This window comes from Staurois parvus, unplaced genomic scaffold (genome assembly GCF_062004578.1).
Source record: "Staurois parvus isolate SC_StPar_1 unplaced genomic scaffold, SC_StPar_1.0 ptg001538l, whole genome shotgun sequence".
NCBI lineage: Eukaryota > Metazoa > Chordata > Amphibia > Anura > Ranidae > Staurois > Staurois parvus.
This window is the reverse complement of record NW_028319334.1, coordinates 89,681-111,970: the sequence shown is the minus strand read 5'-3', so window position 1 is coordinate 111,970 and position 22,290 is coordinate 89,681. Positions and strand designations below refer to the sequence as shown.

Sequence of the window (22,290 nt, the reverse complement as noted above, 5' to 3'; positions counted from 1 at the left end):
ACAAATTATGTTAAACCTCTCAAAAATTCTATATTTTTTTTCCAAAAGCAGAGACCCTGGTGGTAGTTGCAAGTTTTGGTCACACAATATTTACGCAGCTTTTTCTTAAATGCATATTCAAGAAAAAATAAACCTCTGAAAAAATAGTATACTTTTTTTTGGTATAATACAAAGGATTGGGTTGTGGACAATTCTGCATGCTTATTTAAATGTATTCATTTATTACAGATACCTATAGAACCAACAATATACGCATCGCAAAAAAAAACTATGGTACCCAAAATTGTCCATCGACAATGCCTTGAAAGTCTTTACGGGTTATTAATATAGAATTAACTTACCTACAGGTAAGTCTTTAATACGTCTTAGGGCTCATGTACACTGCGGATGATAAACTGACGTTTAGGAGCTTTTCTACATTTTTTTTTGCAGCCCCAAAACTCTCCCTAATGTTCTCCTGTGTCCACGTACACATCGTCGTTTACAGGCAGTTGAGTTTACAGTTGTTTTTTTGAACGCATCAAACTTGCGTTCAGGAGTAGATTTTATCAGCGTTTCAAACGCCTGTAAACGCGGCTATCCGCATTTGTAAGCGTTTGCGTTTAGAAGCGTTCTTTAACTGTTCCATATCCAGATGCTGTCCAGAGCCTTTTTTCATCATCAGAAATACATGCAAAGTGTTTTCCATGTATTCAAATGGGCCCAGTAAACCAGCGCAGTCAGTTCCAGGTTTTGCGTGAAGGAAAAAATGGCAGAACGTGCCGCATTATGCTCATGATGGGATCCATAGTGAATACAACCAGAAAAGACAGGTCATCTCCACACATACTGCTCTCTCTGCTTCTGCTCTATTTCTCTCAAAATGTCTGAAATAGTTATTATACAGCAAAATAGTTAATTTTTTTACTTAAAATAGTAAAATTTTTGCAAATTTTTAAAATAGTTAATTTTTTACTATTTTTTAGTGCATCCTGGGCATTTAGAAAGGTCTCCTGAGGTTATCTTAAAAAAAAAAAAAAACGCTTCTAAACACAAACGCGCATAAACGCGGTATGCAAACGCGGCTAAACAAAAGTTTTTTAACCTACGTTTTCTAGCAGTCAGTTTCCATTGCTCAGAAGAGTTTTCCAAACGTCCCGTGTACATGTGCCCTTACCTGTAGGTGCTGTAAATATCTCCTAAACGTGCACCATTTAGGAAATATTTACTGTAGAAGCGCTGGTAATGTCACCAGAACATGCACACTGCGCTCTCAATGGACAGTGTGCCGCCTCTAGAGAGCCGTGCCACGGCCGAAACTCCTGCGAGCATGAGCAGGAGTGATGGCATCACGGCCCAGCCAATCAAATGCTCATGAACCCGGGAAGGAAGACCGGGTGAAGATGGAAGCCATAGCAAAGCCTTTGTTTTCAGGTTCGTTTTTCATAATGTGCTAGTATGCGATGCATACTAGTACATTATGCTCTTAATTTGCAGGGTGAAGATTTTTTTACAAATATTTTTGGCCAGTTTACTAACGCTTAAAGCAGCAAACAGAACATCAGGCAAATGAAGGATTCACACAAAATCACAGTCACTCATAATAAATGAGGGCAAAAGCCTTGATATCAACACTGGAAAACGCAACTGTACTGGGAACCGAGGTTCCCATGCTCTCGTGCTCGAGCAAAACGCTGCCTTCACGGCCGCATATATGTGAACCGGGAGTGAAGAGAGATTTCCTCTCGCTTCGAGAAAAAAGGTATCAACAGCAAAAACGCAAGTTGAAACCCCTGAATCAAGAACATGAATATCACCATAGGAAAAAAAAAACCGCCTTAGGCTACATTCACACAACCAAACTAAAGCTTTGAAATTAGCTGCATTTAGAAGACTTTCCTAGAAGCAGTTGCACTCGACGCCAAGTTATGTTATTCATACGAGCAGGGCCCTCCTAACCCTCTTATATTGAACTGTATTGTTGCTGTATTGTCTCCCTTTATATTGTAAAGCGCTGAGCAAACTGTTGGCGCTATAAATCCGGTATAATAATAATAATACATAACAATTAGCAGCGTTTAGTTGCAGACAATTTAGCTGCATTTAGGAAAAGGAAAGTGCTGCGTCCAGGGGTTGGCTGTCTGCAACTAAACACGCATTCTTGCTTAACTACAGATAGCTGAAGTGAGTTTAGCAACAGAAAATTACACATTTCCCATTTTCTTTCTAAAATGTTGGAGTTCCTTCTCATGCATCCTCATGTTTATATTCATTCTTTGCAGATGTGGTTTAACAACAGCTAATAAGCGGTCAAAGGTGGATACTGAGATTCTGGTAAAGTTGTAAAATGTATCGGGATAGGTTTGAATTTCCACACCCATCAGAACAAAATATCCCCTCGTTGGACGCTGGAGTGTTAGGAGGATACCCATATTCTCTTGATTTGTTTCTCTCTCTGCCTCAGGGCCACTTCACATCAGAAGGCGGTGTGGAAAAGGCATGATCCGTACACATTTCCCACACTGCCCTTGCTATCTGCATGCGGGTGCCAATTAATTGTTACGGCAGATCACAAAAGAAGTGAGTCTGCGGGCATCAAATCGCATAGTATGGCAGGACCATGCAGTTTGGTGCAGTGGATTTATAATAGTGGTGCCGTGTGTGTGAAGCAGCCCTCAATCATCTTCTCCAGACACACAACGGTAAGCACCAGCTTTACTCTGCACTCCATTTCAATTAAACAGCTCTATCTCCTCATTCAACTAAATGCAACTAAACTCATTAACAAATCAACTGTCTGCTGGAAATATTTCAACTTTTTCAAGCGCAATTACTGGCATTTATCTGCTGTCACATACAATCATCCATGTGAACGTAGCCTTAATGTCCCGATCGTTCATTCATTAAATGGCTCCTTTCATTTTTTTTATTTCCTTTTCTACGGCTTCTTTGATGTAAGTATTGAAGACACTGTAAATATAATCCCAACTGTATGAACCACTCTCAGTTGCTTTACGGTAGTTGTCAGAAGTCATTTCCTCGACTGAACAGAGAGAAGCCACCCGGAAGCCGCACTCTTTTGCACAAATTGAAATTTCAGAGTTAAACTCTTTTCTGCGTTCCTCCAGGTCTGAGTAAATCCACTGCTTTCTGGGCAGTATGGGGGACCAGATAAAGGCCGTGTTTGGGTAAGACTTAGAGAGGCGAGATAGATCCCTTTTCACTTGGTATTTTAACTTTTGATATTTTTTTTCCCCCATGTCACTGCTCCCTACATGGATGAATACAATGCTTGGTTTTCCGAGTGTAAAGACAGCCTTCTTTAGTTTGGGAATGAAGTGTTCCCAAAGCAGAGTGGTTTTGCCCATCCAACGGACGGTAAATTGTTTCTTGTCGAGTCCTAGGTTTGGGATTGTTTTGCGAGCAGCTTGGTTTACCCAAAAGTTCCCGAGAATCCAAATCTCCTTAGTTTTTGGTTCTGCAATGAATAATGAAACAAGTTTAAGATGTACTTCCTATACTGTGTGTTGGGTCATTTTAGTTTTGATGTTGCTTTGTAGCAGGGGTCCATGGTTGATGTAGCTGCTTGCAGAGAGACATAGTGCACATTTACTAGTTACATGCAGTTGCTTAGGTGATGTTCCCGAACTGCTCAAAGTGCTGTATAATAAGGGGGGGGGGGGGATGCCGAAGGGCTCATTACCATAAAGCAGCCTCGTCCTACACTCAACATTATGTAAAATTCATCAGATCAACGATTGTGATCAAGATGAGACCAAACAGATAAAACTGCAGAATTACCTCACTGAGAGTTCCCCATTTAAAGCCCAACATGGGGCAAAGTTAACAGTCCCCCAGCAGGCGTACAAACAAAAAGCAGCTCAGGAAGCAACATTACCCTCCTCCAAAGTGTTGCCTTACCACAATAATTCTCTACATCACTAGATATACTCAAGTGGTCTGGTTTAACCCAAAAGATGGAAGACACCTTGAAAGATGGCAGCATAAACCACCATTAGAGATATTACATACACACTGCATGTACACATACATGCTCGTTATACACACACATACAGTACAGCAGAGGCAAGACACTCTTGACTGACTATGTACGTATAGTCTGATCTCCCTGCTATTCAGGTCTACTCTGACACAAATTGCTGCTTGCATATAAGACAGACAAAATATTCATATATGTACTATTCATCCAAATAAATTTTTTTTTTTTTTTTTTTTAATTATACCAATGTCATGGCAATGTAGACAGCACCCTTCTCCAATAAAACATGCTCCTTGTTATGCATGTAAAAAAAAAAAAAAAAAGCAAATGAACTATTCCCTTTACTGATGCATAAGGCAACAGGTTAGCCGTGTATGTAACATCAGATACATACAGTATACACAGCTGGAAATGGGATAGGGACTTCCCGTCTCATTCCAGAACTAAATCAAATCAGGACACTAGCATTATTAATGAATACAAGGCTTCCTCTGAATGGCTAAGTTGGAGATGAGGGCATTTGAGGTCACAACCTCCACCTCCGCTAACTTCCTGTCCCCAAAACAAAATCACATTTGAGTTCCACCCAAAAGGCGAAGTTCCACATTAATGCTTTAATTAAGGATTGGCACCTTTGGGGAGCGGGTACCCGAATTTGACAGATACCCGCTCCCACTTCCTGTTTCTGTGACTACCAAGCTGGGATTCCCCTCCCTTGGGAGAGATTTCCTCTCACTTATTAGAACACAAGAGTATCAAGTTAAACAGAAGGTACTCCCCCTGAATCAAGCACACGATGTGACATAAATTTAAGATTTGAGCAGCTGAGATGTGATCTGTAGAAATATGACATTGTAGATTTAGCTTCATTCCATGTTAATAATAGAATGGGTTCAGGATTCAGTCAGAGACATATGGTCACCAATTAGCATCTGAAAGGACAGAGCATCCTATAGGCTGGAGGTGACACCTAGATGCCAATAAAACCTTGTCACCTATGTAGCCAGACTTTGTCACTTTCTGGAAATTTAAAAGAGGAACCCCAGACGTTTAGGTTTCGAAAACAGCAGGAGACCAGGAGTGGCTCCAATGTGTCTGTCAAGCTATAACTTATATCAGCAGATCAAAGGAATATATTTCATCTCTCATAAAAGCTAAAATATTAGTTACAGAGAGATGAAAATACTTCCTTCTTATTGGACACACTGTAGGCTACATCTGCATGTAAAACTGTATTTGTAGCCTATGTAGAATCCCAGAGAAATGCAGAAAATGATTATATGGTGTCTGATTGCAACAGCTGAACAGTGATTGGTACTGTCGCGATCAGATTGATGCGCTGGTGTCGGAAATTCAATCCCTGACTTGGTGATTCTAACCATTCCTGGTCCAATCGACTTTAGGCATGTAACTATAACCATAGTTAAAACGCAGCACCACAGGAGAAATTCCCCCAGGCAACAAACATTTCACAAGGAAAAATTCAGCTGAGCCCTTAGGCTATATTCACACAGACTAATTTTCAGAGTTTAGCTGCGTTTAGAAGACTTTTCTAAAAGTAGCTGGACTCACACAATGCAAAGTAATGTTATTCATACAGAACGATTAGCAATGTTTAGTGGAAGACTGTTTATTATTATTATACAGGATTTATAGCGTCAACAGTTTGCTCAATGCTTTACAATACAACGGGAGACAATACAGTAACAGTTTAGCTGCGTTTAGAAGAAGAAAAGTGCTGCGTCCATGGTCGGCTATCTGCAAATAAATGTGCATTGCATTTGGCTTCGGTGTGTCTAGCGACAGAAAATGAAAACATTCCCATTTTCTTCCTGAAATGTTGGCGTTCCTTCTCAAATTGGTTCATATACATCCTTATGTTTATATTCATCCTTTGCAGATGTGGTCCAACAATAGTTCGTAAGCTGTCAAAAGGTGGCCACCAACAAGTTGTAACATGTATTGGGATAGGTCTGATTTCCTCATACATCGGAACAAAATATCCCCTAGTCAGATGCTGGGATGTTAGAAGATGCACCCATCTTTGCTTCCTTGGCCTCAAGCTAGCTCAGAACCAAATTACACCAGAACACTGTGTGGGGAAAGGCTGTTCTGTGCACGTTTCCCGCACTGCAGGTGTCCACGGTTTTATTTGAAAGTCGGAAACTACTGAGTTAATAAGAAGATGGAGGACGTATTTGGTAAAGGTGGGAACTCCGCAAAAAGGTCTTGTAAAAAAGTTTTTGCCTGGAGTTATCCTTTTACAGCAGCCCAAACGCAGATCACAAAGAAGCGTGTCTGCGGGGACTAACTCGCACGATACCACAGTACCATGAAGTTTGGTGCAGTGCGTTTTTAGTCGTGTGTGTGTGTACTTGCCCTCAATCATCCCCTCTCAAGCAGTGACACAATGGTAAGCACCAACTTTGCTCTGCGCTTCATTTCAGTTGCACAGCGCTAGCTCCTCGCTCAGCTAAACGCCTTTACAAATTGCAAATATCTGCAGGAAATATTTGTTAACCAAATCTATAGATTATGAAATATATTTCCCTGATATGATTTGGTAAATTAGGAGTTCTTACCCAGAAGTGAAAGGTTTAACACAACCAAAATGTATTGGTGAATAGGAAGGAGGTCTAAACCAGGGTTTCTCAACCTTTTTTCAGTTAAGGCACCCTTTAAAATTATGGACAGTCCCGAGGCACCCTTTAACAACTAGCCTACAGGGCACTTATACCCCCTTCCTGCCCAATCCAACTTCCAGCTTTCAGCGGTGTCACACTTTGAATGACAATTGTGCGGTCATGCAACACTGTACCCTTATGACATTTTTATCATTTTTTTGAGACAGATAGAGCTCTCTTTTGGTGGTATTTAATCATCTCTGGGATTTTTATTTTTTCTTAAACAAACCATAAGCCACTGAAAATTTTGAAAAAAAAAAAAGTTTTTGCTTAGTTTTTGTTATACAAGTTTGTAAATAAGTGATTTTTCTCCTTCACTGATGTGCGCTAATGAGGCTGCAGTGATGGGCACTGATAGGCTGCACTGATGAGGAGGCACTGGTAGGTTGCACTGATACATGACACTGATATATGGCACTGACTGGCACTGATAGGTGGCACTGATTGGCACTGATGGGCGACATTGAAAGGCAGCTCAGATGGGCACTGATATGCGGCATTGATGTGCACTGGTATGCACTATGTGGCACTGATGGACACTGACAGGTGGCACTTCTGGGGCCACACTGATCATCAGTGCCCTGATGATCAGTGTACATGTTCCCTCCGCGGAAATCCGATTACCGGTTCTCCTCTCCTCTGTCAACGTGACAGCTCGAGAGGAGAGAAATGCCGATAACCGGCATTTCCGTGTTTAAATGTGATCAGCTGTGATTGGACACAGCTGATCACATGACTGAGCTGACATCTTCGGCTCTTTCCGTGATTCACTGGCAATCGCCGCGCTGCTCGTTCCCTGAGCCGCGCATGAGCGGTGAGAATGGAAGAATGGACGTCATATGACGTCCTATCAGAACGAGAGAACCACCTTGCGCCCGTCATTGTACTATATGGCGGGCAGAAGGTGGTTAAAATTACGGACAGTCCCGAGGCACCCTTTAAAAATTATGGACAGTCCCGAGGCACCCTTTAAAAATTATGGACAGTCCCGAGGCACCCTTTAAAAATTATGGACAGTCCCGAGGCACCCTTTAAAATTATGGACAGTCCCGAGGCACCCTTTAAAATTATGGACAGTCCCAAGGCACCCTTTAAAATTATGGACAGTCCCAAGGCACCCTTTAAAAATTATGGACAGTCCCAAGGCACCCCATTCTAAAACGTAAAAAACTAGAATACTTTTATATGACGCAGCAACATCCACACATATAGGACACCCAACACTAGAGGTGATTTATTCTTCAAGATCAGATACAAGTTTGCACACTGGTATTGACTAGTATTCCAGTGTTTCTTTCAGTTTTTCTCCATCACTGAGCTAATGTGACCCCAGCACTGATGAAGAGGGACGGGGGAGAGTCAAACCAGGATGCTGTACTGATGGAGAGGGACGGGGGAAAGTCAAACCAGGATGCTGTAATGATGGAGAGGGACGGGGGAAAGTCAAACCAGGATGCTGTACTGATGGAGAGGGACGGGGGAAAGTCAAACAAGGATGCTGTGCAGGCAGCTGACATCCGCCTTATCAACTGAAGTCATTGGTTGTCAGGATGCCGGAGGCTAGAAGGTCGTAATGGCGCACAAAGAAAAACTGTGGCTTTGTGTAACTAAAAGTCAGGCTTCTCCCACCCCCTGGCTTGTATACAAGTTTTAGGCAACTTTTAGACATTTTTCCAAGGTACCCCTAAAGAAACCTCAAGGCACCCAGGTTGAGAAAGGCTGGTCTAAACTAACACAATCTATCTAGTTACATAAAAGAAACAATATTGAGAAAGCTTGAACATATTACAAAATACAAACAGTGAGACAGAAAAGACATAAGACAAACATTTAAATATAAGTACAAGGGATATATTCCATAATTGCCATGGAACTGGACAAAGAGGTTCCATTTTCTTCCCTGGTGTTTTAAAGAGAGCCTCTCTATCTAGTGTCTGTAGTTATAGGCCTCTCCTCCATTCATTTTCATGGAGTATATCTGATTGGTTGGCAAATCTATTCCCTTTCATAATTGGCCAACTTCAAATCCCCTGTATTTAGCATACACCGACCCCCTTTAAGGCAAATCTTGGCACAGCCTTTATGGAATTCAACCCCTTGACGCCGACGTAACACAAATATGTGGCCTCACAGAGCTGGGCTTTTTTCCCGTGGGGCCGCATATTTGCGTACCTGTCTTTCTGCTGGGAGTGTGCCGAATGGTGCGCTCCCAGCACAAAGCCTGCGTGTCACTGAGAGCACTGGGTCCCATTCTAACGATCGGGACCCGGGACTCCTCAGATTGGCTATCACAGTAATCAGTCACTGTACAGCCCCCCCCCCCCTTTATTTTTTCTCTCTATGAATGGAGGAGAGAGATACATTGTATCTCTCTAACTCCTGCCACAAAGGGATAAAAAATGTTTGTATAAAAAACAAATATAAAATAAAATAAAAAAATAAAGAAAAAATACCTAGATCAAGGTTTTATCTAGGTCAGTGCCAGGGTGTTTGGTTCAAGGTCAAATTTGGTGTCAGTGTGTTTTTGGAAAAAAAGAAACAAAATTGTAAACTATTGTTTCTGGGCCCTAATATGGGTACAAACAACATACACATATGGTATTGCTACGATTGTGAAGAGCTGGAGAATTTATTTTGGGTTGTTCTTTGGTGGTAGGTTATGGTAGTAACAAGAAACACAGCCAAATAAAAAAAACAATTTTTTTTTTTTTACTATTTTGGGCCAGTTTTCCTTTGATAATAAAAAAAAAAAAATAGGAGATATCCATTACCATTTACCACCAAACGAAAGCCCAATTTGTCCTGAAAAAAACGCAGTTGGATGTACAAAGTAGTTGTGATGATATGTGCGGTTTTACTAACACGTTTTGTATTCATCTTTTTTTGGGTTAGGGTGTTAATACCAATAAATTAATAAATGTAAAATAAAATAAAAAGGTAAATTAATATATGAAACCCATAACCTTAAAACAATAAAATAAATACATTTTATAATCATTTATAATTTAATTTGTTTTAGGGTTGAGAGTTAACTATTTATGATTTTTATTTGTGTAATTATTTTACATTTATTTATATTATAAATTTATTTTTTTTAAATTTGAAAATTGGGCGTTTCTATTCATTTCTATGAAAATAAAAATGCGACCACATTGTACCTTTTTTTTTAAACATTTCCCCCCCCCCCCTTTAAAGATTTCAGTTTGTTTAAATTGAAATGCAAAGACTATAGTTCACATTAAAGGTGGGAAAACCTCAGAAGGGATTTATCCTGGTCTGATTTTTACACCTTGAAAACCTGGAATTTCCACAGGGGTGTGGGGTTTTTTTTACCCACCGTACATGACAGCCATGTCAAGTCCAGAGCGCCTTGCATGCTTGGAAGAACCTTCCGAATAAGGCTGCATTGACAGCTGAGTGGTTTTCATCTTGAAGCATGCAGCTCTAAAACACTCAACAAGCCAAATCCCATTAATAACGCTCCAAAACGCTCAAATAAAAATGCCAGTAAATCTCCACACTCAGGTGTGAATGCAGCCTAATAGACCTTCAGACGACAGGCAGATGCAGATTGCTTTCAGACAAATGCAGGTTTCATTTGAGATCCGTCTGAAATGCTGTTGAGATCAGTCACAGTTTATGGACAGGTGGAGATGATCTCCTAAAGATGCTTCAACATTCTCATTTACCTTTATGGGGAAGGAAATCGTTTTGGCGCAAAACAAAAACCCCACAGAGCCTAAGCCCTGGTACACATAAGTGCATCCCTGCGGGACGCGTTTTGCGCGGGCACGGGAGCCCATTCATTTGAATGGACTCCCGTGCCCCGGGACACGCAGGGAAGACGTCCCTGCACTTCCTTGGAAACCGCAGCCCACATGGGAACCTCAGTTCCCAGTGCAGTTGTGATTTCCAGTGCGGGCGGCGTGCCATTAGAATGAATGGGACCCGCCCGGGGGTCCGCATTCTTCTGTGCGGGTGGTGCAGCTGCTCGGATTTTTGTGCTGATTCGCAGCGGCACCACCCGTACAGATGTGAACCTAGGGTAAATGAATCAGAAGGCAACAATATCTCTGCTGGGAGACGGGCAGAGGGGAAGCACTCCTGGGTGACTGATTGTGTACATGTAGTCTGTACATGTAGTGCACTTTATAAAGAGTTTCGAACTGACTTTTTTCTGACCTCCGGAACAGATTAATTGGTTTTCAATTAATCTACGAATTTTTTTTTAATCACGTCCCTGTACAGCATTTATGTATTTAAAGTGCACTTTATAAAGAGTTTTGAACATATAAGACTTTTCTTTTTACTTTTTTTCTGACCTCCGGAACGGATTAATTGGTTTTCAATGCATTTCTATGGGAAACCGTGTTTCGGTTTATGAATTTTTCGCAATACGAAAAGCCCGACAGAACAAATTAAATTTGTAAACTGAGGTACCCCTGTACAAAATATTTATATGCACCAAATATATGCAGCGATAAAAATCGAATGACACATATAATATAGCAGCTATATTTGCGCTGTAGTTATATTCAAGTGCAATGAACGTCTGCGGACGTTTAATTGTGCAGGTGGTGAACAAATAATATAGTGATGTAAATAAGCACACAAGTGCCAAACTCTATACGGAAGTGCAAGACGTGACTCCAGGGATGTATAAATGAGTGTAGATTGCACTAACCAGATAGCGCAATAATATGCGCATTTGAGTACTTAAACCATTCCTGGTCCTCTGTGTATAGAAAGATGAACATCCACAGATCAACTGGCAAAACCAGCAGGAAGACAGATAATTATCGTAGGGTCATCAACCTCCAGGGATCAGGAATCACTCAGCCATCCATCAGGGGGATCACACTCCAGTTAACAGGTATCATGAGTAACCACCATGGGGACTTCTCTCAATGGCAGGTGTAGAGCAGAAGAAGAATCCACCTTAAGGGCGGGGGGGGGGGAGGGGGCTCTCAAACCAACGAGCCCAAACAGAAATTTCTGATAGTGTAGTATTTATTGAAAAGAATTGTTAAGCAAAAGTAGATACAAAATGACAATGCACTCACAGTGTAAAAAACATCTCCCGAGCATACACCTGTGCTGATCCCACTTAACCAATAAAATTTTGTATGTGCTGGTATTTTCGTTTCCTGGGAACACCCTCCAAGTTGGAAATTTAAAGTGCAGGCTCATTGTAGGCTCAGGCATGTTCCCCTCCAGGGCTGAGGTTTGTCATTGTGTATAATCACTTCATGCCCCAACATCTATACTGTATGTCAGCCATTCTCAACCAGGGTTTCGTGGAACCCTAGGGTTCCTCCAGAGGTTGTTAGGAGTTCCTTGACCTGTGGCTAATTGAACCCCCCATCTGATGGTGCCTACACAGTTCTTTTATGACAATGATCTTTTTAGTTGTCTGTTAAGGTGGCATTTTGACAATCACTGAAAAGGGAGCATTCTTCTTACTGACTACCAATATCAGAGGCATTCTTCCCAATGGCTACCAATATCAGAGGCATTCCTCCCACTGTCCACCAATATGAGGGGCATTCTTCTCACTGACCACCAAGGTGAGAGGCATTCTTCTCACTGACCACCAAGGTGAGAGGCATTCTTCTCACTGACCACCAATGTGAGAGGCATTCTTCTCACTGACCACCAATGTGAGAGGCATTCTTCTCACTGACTACCAATGTGAGAGGCATTCTTCCCAGTGACCACCAATGTCAGGGGCATACCTTCCACTGACCACCAATATCAGGGGCATACCTTCCACTGACCACCAATATCAGGGGCATACCTTCCACTGACCACCAATATCAGGTGCATTCCTCCCTAATGACCGCCAATGTCAGGGGTATTATGAGTCAACCACTCTCAACCAGGGTTTCTTGGAATCCTAGGGTTCCTCCAGAGGTTGCTAGGGGTTTATTGAGCTGTGGCTATTCGAACCCCCATCTGATGGTTTCTGCACAGTTCTGGATCAAACACCAGTGTCATGACAGCAATGATCTTTTTAGCTGCCCGTAAAGGTGGCATTCTGACCACCACTGTGTAGGGAGAATCCTTCCCACTGACCAACGTAAGGGGCATTCCTCCCACTGACCACCAATGTCAGGGGCATTATCCAAGTCACCCATTCTCAAATTGGGTTTCTTACAACCCTAGTTCCTCCAGAGGGTGCTAGGAGTTCCTTGAGCTGTGGCTGATCGAACCCCCCCATCTGATGGTGCCTGCACAGTTTTGGATCAACAGTGTCATGACAGCAATGATCTTTTCAGATGTCTGTAAAAGGTGGCATTCTCAAATCGGGGGGCATTCTTCCCAGTGACCACCAGTATAAGGGGTATTTTCCCCACTGACCTTCGATGATTTCATTTAACAGCTGTTTCCTGAGACCTGAAATATTCCTTTGTATACAAGGTTGAGAAAGGCTGATCTAAGTCTTGCAGTAAGTATTTAAACGGTTTCACACAGCAGTACCATTATTCGTGCAGTAGTTCAATACAGGCTACACTAGCTTATGTACAAAATAAACAGATTAAAACACAATATATTTTCAACTGTACACTGGGGCACTGATCAGGGACCCTGTGGTTGGCTGGCACTGCAGTCTGTAAGGGTACAAGCAGCCTGACAGGCAAAGCTTCCCGCCCGCCGTCTACAGACTATGGGCGGACAGGAAGACGTTAACACAAGCCCTAAATGAATAAGCAGACAGTCCCAGTATCTAATAGGAGGCAGTAGCTCCTGGCTCACCGATTCTGTGATGTGTGTAAACTTACCTCCCTGTTGTTCAGATCTACTAGGGGCGTTCAAGGCAAACCAAGATTTTTAATTTTACGAGTATAAAAAGCGATGCTGGCGTGGCGGTACTAGAAGCAGTAGCAAGTGGGAAGTGTGTCCTATTACTGATAGGCGGCGCACATGTTGTGGGCCAGTCCAGAGACCGTTAATCAAGATGGCAGACAACAGTGCGTGCATGGGACAGCGTGTGGTGAAGTTTCTGGTGCACGAGGGCATAAAACCCACCGATATCTACAGAAGACTTCAAGCACAACACAGTGATGAGACGCTAAGCTGCAGGAAGACATATGAATGGTGTAAACATTTCAAAGATGGCCATACATCCATCAGTGACAATCCCGGCCTCTGTGGTTCTCAGCCGACAGCAGTCATTCCTGTGATCATTCAGAGCTTGGAACACCTGATCCTGGATAACCTGCACAAGAGACAAATCTTCTGTAGGAACGGTGATAATCATCCACGAACATTTGCATTTTCGAAAAGTTAGCGCTCACTGGGTACCAAGAGAGCTTTCTGCTTCTGACTGGCACAGAAGTTTGCACTGTGCTGAAGGAGCCTTTTGACAAGAGGACGACAGGATTTTCTAGATCACATCATTACATGTGACAAAACCTGGGGACATCATTTCACTCCTGAATAAAAATGAGCAGCAAAGCAGTGGAAGCCTGCAGACTCACCACCACCAAAAAGATTTTGAACAATTGCGTCTGCAGGTGAAGTGATAGCAAGTGTTTTCTGGGACGAAGTGAAGCCGGCTTTCCTAGGATGGTTCAGGCGTAATGAAAAAAAAAATAAAAAATCTTTCTATGCCAACGCCTTCCAGACATTAAACGCTGGGATAAGTGTATAAATGTAGCAGGGGAGGATGTCGAAAAATAAAATACACAGTTTCCACTTCTTGAAATTTGTTCTTTTATTATATAAACTCAAAAGTCCCGGTTTGACTTAACGCCCCTCATATTTTGCTACACATGCTGCTGCTTGCACGTGGTAAATAAAAGATTCATATGTACTTGTTCATTAGTTTTCAAATATTAAAACAAATACTAACACATCCTAAAGATTATCCTTAAAGGAGGCCAAAAAAACCTTTAGTTTTGGGTTTGTTCTAGCTGCTGAGATTGCAGAGACAGAACGTGATGGAAAATTCAAAATTTTAGAGTTGACACCAGAACAGAAATAAAAGGGACAGGACTAAGGGGGTAAATGGGGTCTCCTGTTCCAGTCACACCAGAAAGTGGTGACTTCCCTTCAGGTTGGAGACTTCCTCTAACTTCCTGTTGTCCCCGAGATTGGATATTAAAGGAAACCTCCAACAGAATCCAGACAGAATTTTGAAATATTTCTAAAATATATATATACCATAAATTTATAGATCCCCTCCCCCCCACCCCGGCTAATTTGTCCTAGTGACCATTGCCGCCAGGACTGAAAGTGATAGAAAAACCAAAATTTTTGAGTTGGCACCATCACATGAATAAAGGGGACATCTTCCAATGAGGACATCTGTTCCTGTGACAACCATCTTACCCCAGGTTCACACCGAAGCGTTTTATACAATGTTTTGCAGAAACGCAGTACAGTCCATTTAACATGATTTCCTATGGGACATGTTCACATCTGCGAGTTTTTACCCGGTGTGTTTTTTGGAAAGGGTCAGGGACTTTGGTTTTTGGCAGTGTTTTGGTGCTTTTGGCAGTGTGGGCGGAGCCAAGTCCTGCTGGAAAATGAAGTCAGCATCCCCATAAAGCTCGTCTGCGGGAGGAAGCATGACGTGCTCCAAAATCTCCTGGTAGACGGCTGCGTTGACCCTGGACTTAATGAAGCACAATGGACCAACACCAGCAGATGACATGGCTCCCCAAATCAACACAGACTGTGGAAACTTCACACTGGACTTCAAGCATCTTGCAGTGTGTGCCTCTCTATTCTTCCTCCATACTCGGGGTCCTTGGGCCTCTCCATTCTTCCTCCATACTCGGGGTCCTTGGGCCTCTCCATTCTTCCTCCATACTCGGGGTCCTTGGGCCTCTCCATTCTTCCTCCATACTCGGGGTCCTTGGGCCTCTCCATTCTTCCTCCATACTCGGGGTCCTTGGGCCTCTCCATTCTTCCTCCATACTCAGGGTCCTTGGTTTCCAAATGAGATGCAAAAGTTGCTCTCATCAGAAAAGAGGACTTTGGACCACTGAGCAACAGACCAGGTCTGTTTTTCTTTAGCCCAGGTAAGACGCTTCTGACGTTGTTTGTTGTTCAGGAGCGGCTTGACAAGAGGAATACAACATTTGAAGCCCATGTCCAGGATCTGTCTGTGTGTGGTGGCTCTTGATGCACTGACTCCAGCCTCCGTCCACTCCTTGTAAAAGTCCCCAGCACTTTTGAATGGCCTTTTCCTGACAATCCTCTCCAGGCTGTGGTCATCCCTGCTGCTTATGCACCTTTTTCTTCCACAATTTTCCCTTCCACATAACTTTCTATTAATGTGCTTTGATACAGCACTTTGGGAACATCCAACTTCTTTTGCAATTACCTTTTGAGGCTTTCCCTCCTTATGGAGGGTGTCAATGATGGTGTCAGGTCAGTCTTTCCCATGATTGTGATTCCTACTGAACCAGACTGAGAGACCATTTAAAGGTTCAGGAACCCTTTGCAGGTGTTATGGCTTAATTAGCTGATTAGAGTGGGACACTGAGCCGAGAATATTGCACCTTTTCACAATATTCTAATTTTTGAGATTGTGGATTTGGGGTTTTCATGAGCTGTAAGCCATAATCATCACAATTATGACAAATCACAGCTTTGCATGTAAGGAGTCTCTCTCATATATTAGTTTCACCTTTTAAGTTGCATTACTGAAATAAATGAACTTTTGCACGATATTCTAATTTTTCGAGTTTAACCTGTATATACTTCAATGGAAACTCTGCAGAAGAACATGTATTGTGTTTTTGCGATGTTTTAAAGTTGCCTAGCAAAAAAACGAAAACAAAAAAGCATAACGCATCAAAAATGGCTCAAACACAACCTGCATGGGTATGAACCTAGCCTAAGTGGGAATTTACCTCAATTTGGAGACTTCCTCTCACTTGTGTTGACAAGACAAGAAGTTAAAGTGGTTGTAAACCTCTGAAATGAAAAACGAACAAAGCACATTCTTCTATAGTGTGCACTTGCCTCAATCCAAAGCAGTTAATGTGATCTTTTCTGCTCCCTCCTTCCACTATCAGAGCCACTTCTGACAGGTTATGATCAAACACTGGTTTAACTGGTTAATGGTTGAACTGGATGGACTTTTGTCTTTTTTCAGCCAGACTATGTAACACCACCGAATCCTGGGGGTTACCTGTCCACAGCAAATGATTGACAGCCTCAGCTGTGCATGAATCTCTAGGGGACTGTCTAGAGGGGGTTTGTCCTTTCCCTCCACTCAGGTCTCAGACTGCACTCAGCTTCATGCTCTATTCCGAGTAGTGTGACATCAGATCCCTGCCTTCTGAAGCTGAAAACAGCCTTTGATTTGTGTAATTTGAATGGCTGTAGAGAGAGGACTGCAAGATAAGCTCACAGGGGATTTGCCTAATCTCTGTTTCACCTGAGGCTAGTCACTTCAGTGGATGGATATAGATATATATATATATATATATATATATATATATGTGTGTGCGTGTTCACAACCAGCCCCCAACAGAATGCAGCCAAATTATCCATCTTCTAGGTGCCATCAAAAGTGTTTGATGCATTTTAAGGTTTGTTCTCAGGTCAGATCATAAAAGGTGTAAAGCTTTACATACACCAAGAAAATTTTCACCATAATCAAGTACACACAAACTCACCATAGTTATAACACAAAGAATACACTGCGGAGTTTAAAGGAAAATGATTTTAATATAACAAAAAAGTGTTAACAAGGAAGCCGTGATCTACAGTAAATACCGGAATCTGATACACATTACTCACTAGTAACATAAAACTACACACTAAGGAAGCTTAAGTCTGAGAAAATGTAATTTCTACCCCATAGGAAAACAATCAACATTCTAGAATGCAAATTCAACCGAGCCTTAAATGTCCTACTACTGATGCATTTTGGAAGGCCGCAGACATGCAATGTGTTAAATGGCACACAGAGCATTTGATTATCTGCATGTAGTCTTGACCAGGAAAGTGAACACAAGGGTGGTGAGGCTGGGGACCCAAGGGGGACTGCAAAGCAGCGAAGCCACCCTACAAGCAGAAATGCAGGAAGCAGAATCCTGCATGCCAGAGTTGTTGAAATTAAAGTCTAAGAACAAAAAAAAATGGGACAGCAAGGATACAAGATTAGGAATGCTGCTAGATAGTTATTTTCCTTTACTAGGTTTTATTATTTCCAAGTCTTTACTCTAGCAACAGGATCACTTTGAAAAAAATGAAAAAGTTATAATTTGTAACAAGTGAAGACAATTTCAGGATAAAACTGTCACAAGGACACAATGATCTATGTTGAGTCCCTGAATAAGGAACAAATCACATTTCACTCCAAATAAAAAAAAAACTAAAAATAATCAATTTCCATCTTATAGGGAAATGCTTTTAGACGTATCACTGAATTCAGCTAAACCTTAAAATGAACTGTCCCAGTATCGAATAACGGGACTTAGCGGATTTGAAATGCATTAAGCTTTCGTTTGGTTGATTGCGATTTCTAAGGAGTGTTTGAGGCTCTGAATAAAGACCTCACTAATATCCTCCAAAGAATATTTACCCCTGTACCGTAAACGATCTTTAGACATCCTCACAACTTCATGCAGGTAAGCCACCTTGAGCCCATGCGTTTTTGCAAAATAAGAAACTTTACCATTATATTTCTTTCTGAGTTTTTCTACAAACGTATTCATCCACTCTCTTCTGGGCATTATTGCTGACCAGATAAAGATCGTGTTTGGGTAACTCTCAGTAAGGCGACATAAATCTTGTTTCACCATAGCTATAAACTTTGAAAAGGGCTCTTGCCCCAGCTCACTGCTCCCTAGATGGATGAATACAATGCCTGGTTCTCCCAGGGAAGAAGCAGCCCGGTTCAGATCCGGCAATAAGTCACGCCACAGAAGGTCGTACTTTTCCATCCAACGAATGGTAAACTCTTTCTCGTCGAATCCCAGGTTCATTCCGTACGAGCTGCTCCTTGCTACTTGAGCAGAATTGGTCACCCAATAGTTCCCAACGATCCAAATCTCCTTAGATTCTGTAATGAACAATTAAACAAGTTTAAAATGCGCTTTCTAAAACTGGTTGGGTCTTTTTATTTTCAATTCGTTTTGAAGGATGAATCCATTGTTAAAGCTGAGTTACGTGCAGGGTGGAACAGTGCACACATACTAGGAATTTACCAAGGTGGGTTCTTGCACTGCTCAAGGTGCTGCACAGCATGGGCTACATGGCCTATTCACAGCCATACTGCAGCCCTGTCAAACCCACAGTGGCAAGCACAATTCTTCAAATTAGCAGCAGATATGGAACTTCCATGACTGATTTGGACTGAGACCAAACCGGTAAAATAGCTTGCAGGGGGGGGATGGCAGGAGCCTGGAGTTGTGACTTAAAGGCCCATTCACATCGCTGTGGTCTAGTGCGTAGAATTAGGGCAACTCATTCATTTTAAAACACTGGAAATGCACAATCATCTTAAAAACTTCCATATGGCCCTCTATTCTGGCTCTATTCCTCATCCTCCTCTAGGCTTTGTTCGGCATTCCTCTCTAGATTTCTGGCTCAAGGCACCCTTCATCTTTGGAAGGGCTATGATCCTCGAGTGACCACTGTCAACCTAAAGTGCATGTAAACCAAACCAGACCACTACAATTTCAACATTTTATTATGTTCACGCAATTTGAAGTAATTTTCAATATCTAAAATGATGCAGCTTTCATGATGAAATTCATATCTGGTGATCAAGCCATGAAGGTCCTTGTTCAGACACTTCTTCCTATAGGGTGACCATGGCTCTGTGCCTGTCTTCCAATTGTGCTGCTACATTGTCACCCTGTCACATAGGCTTCCAATGGAGACTACAAGTAGTCATTTTAGCCAACACCACAAGCATGATCAATTGTTCTCACCATCAGGAAACTCTCCCTGAGGAGCGCTATGCAGCCATCACTGGAGTGCTGTATCTGTGGAGCAGCATTGTCAACCTAGGACAAGAAATGTGTAGGAAACAGAACACCTCCTGTATCATTTCCAAATTATAGAGATTTGTAATTTCCAGAAACAAACTGACCAGGGCTGACAACACTGCTTTGGATTTCAGTGCAGTGTTGTCAACTCAGTACAGAAAGTTAGGAGCTCACTGGATTCCTGGATGATCAACAAGTATTTGCAAGGTTACTAAAGAGATGTAGAAATGTAGTGCATATTTCCTTATTCCCACGCACAATTTACCAGTGGCTAGGGATCTGCATAACTGAAGAACACTAGAAGAAAATATTCTGAACCGCACAGGACTTTTTCTTACCTAAGCAGACACCTGTGCTGCATCCACTTAGCCACTAAACCTAATTGCTAATATCACCGTTTCCTTGGAACACCATCCAAGCTGGCAATTAAAAGTGCAGGCCCATTGTAGGCTCAACTATGTTCCCCTCCAGGGCTGAGGCCACTGTGCACTATCACATCATGCCCCAACATCTATATTATTTATGTCAACCATTCTCAACCAGGGTTTCATGGAACCCTAGGGTTCCTCCAGAGGTTGCTAGGAGTTTTTTTTAAGCTGTGGCTGACTGACCCCCTTATCTGATGGTTCTGTCATTGCAACAATGATCTTTTTAGCTGTCTGGCTGTCTGTAAAGGTGGCATTCTGACCACCAGTTTAAAGGGAGCATTCTTCCCACTGACCACCAATGTGAGGGGCATTCCTGCTACTGGTCACCAATGTCAGCTGCATCCCTCCCACTGACCACCAATGTCAGGGGCACCATCTAAGTCAACCATTCTCAACCAGGGTTTCTTGGAACCCTAGGGTTCCTACAGAGGTTGCTAGGGGTTCCTTGAGCTATGGCTGATCAAACCCATCTGATGGTGCCTGCACAGTTCTAGATCAATCAGTGTCATGACATCAACGATCTTTTCAGATGTGTGTAAAGGTGGCATTCTCATCACCACTGCAAAGAGGGCATGCTTTCCACTGACCACTAACATAAGGAGCATTCTTCCCAATGATCACCAATATCAGGGGCATTCCTCCCACTGACCACCAAAGTCTAAGTTTACCATTCCCAACCAGGTTTTCTTGGAACCCTTGGATACCTCCAGAGGTTGCAAGGGGTTCCTTGAGCTGTGGCTAATCGAACCCCCATCTGATGGTGCCTACACATTTCTGGATCAAACAACAGTGTCATGACAGCAATGATCTTTTTTTTTTTATGTCTGTAAAGCTGACATTCTCAAAACCACTGTAAAGGGGGCATTCTTCTCACTGACCACCAATGTAAACCTCATTCTTCCCACTGATCCTTGATAAATTCCTTTTAAAATGGGTTCCACGAGACCTGAAAACTATTTGATTTCCAGTAAAAGGCTGATCTAAGCATTACATGAAGTATTTAGAATAACGGTTTTATACAGCTATCTCATTAACAATTATGCAGTGGTTCTCTACAGACTACAGTTTACTTATTTATTTTATTTATTTTTTCACCCCTTGGCTGTGCTTTTAGTTTAAATTACACCTCACATACTGATCCTGTAGGTGGCGATATCATACCCAACTGTCATGAAGTATAGCTGTGTCCTTCAACAAACAGAGAAACATGAACTAGTTCAAGCAGGACTAACCCCTCTTCTCCTTTACTGCCATTTTAGCCTCTGTTTGATTTACAGTTACCATGGCGTTGCACGTGTGATCAGTGCTGAAACCAGCCATCTGAGGGCTTGACAGTTTGGTTGTGAGAACAAGCAACTGAGACCATGATTCACGGCATGCCTTAAAATGTCACCGTTTTGTGAAACCGTTAATTTGTCGGGTTTAGTTCCACTTAAAGTGGTTGTAAACCTCAGACATGAAATATGAACAAAGCATATCCCTCTATGGTGTGTACTTGTCTCAATTAAGAGCACTAAGTGTCATTTCTGTCTGCTGCTTTGTTCCTCTGCTATCAGCATGAATCACTTCTGACAAGTTTTCCTGACACCAAGAGAAAAATAGTGACAGGGGAGGGACCTCCAGCAGAGTGAGAGCCTCATATCTTTTTCTGTGAGGAGGGGGGTGTTTCTGTTCCCTCCAATCAGTTTTCATCACTGAGCTCTGCAGTGTGTAATTTCAGCTCTCTGCCCCCTTTTTTTTTTACTGAACTCTCAATCAAGCTTTATAAATTCAGCACTCACAGGACATAGAGAAGAGCAGACTGTAGATAAACAGGTACAACTCATGTAGGAGGATTTGTTTCATCTCTGGGTATTACCTGAGACCAGTCACTTCATTGGGTATATATGTAGGGATTTAAAGCATAATCAAAGCTTTATTTTAACATGTGGTAGAACAATTAAAATGAAGCAACAGTCCTGAGCATTGCTCTTTGTGCATGCTGACAAAACTAGTAAAGTTAGCATAGACTGAATATACACAACAGAAAGGTATTACCAATTTCACGCAACATACAGTATACCCACTAAAAAGAACACATTACGCTCAGAAAGAAAAACGTTCTTCTCAATTCTCTGACGTGTTGGCACCAATGTTTCACCATGGCCAGTGTCCAATGAGGATTCGTTTATACTGAAGTCCAATGGATACAGTCATGAACTTCATATGGGTTGAAATAACCAAGAAAAGGTAGAGGAAAG

At 42.1% G+C, this 22,290-nt stretch overlaps 1 protein-coding gene across 5 annotated transcripts in view; it reads right to left on the bottom strand.

Moving 5' to 3' along the window:
• Positions 1-22,290, bottom strand: part of LOC149435331 (nuclear factor 7, brain-like) — a 192,926-nt gene that overhangs the window by 100,707 nt on the left and 69,929 nt on the right. The window contains exon 8 of one of the 5 annotated variants that reach the window (XM_089662774.1): positions 17,333-18,691. The exons of the other annotated variants lie outside the window; for them this stretch is intronic. Within the exon in view, the coding sequence (XP_089518900.1) occupies positions 18,123-18,691 (569 nt within the window). The 3' untranslated portion in view covers positions 17,333-18,122. Of the gene's footprint in view, positions 1-17,332; positions 18,692-22,290 lie in introns of those variants that run through there. 5 annotated transcript variants of the gene reach the window in all.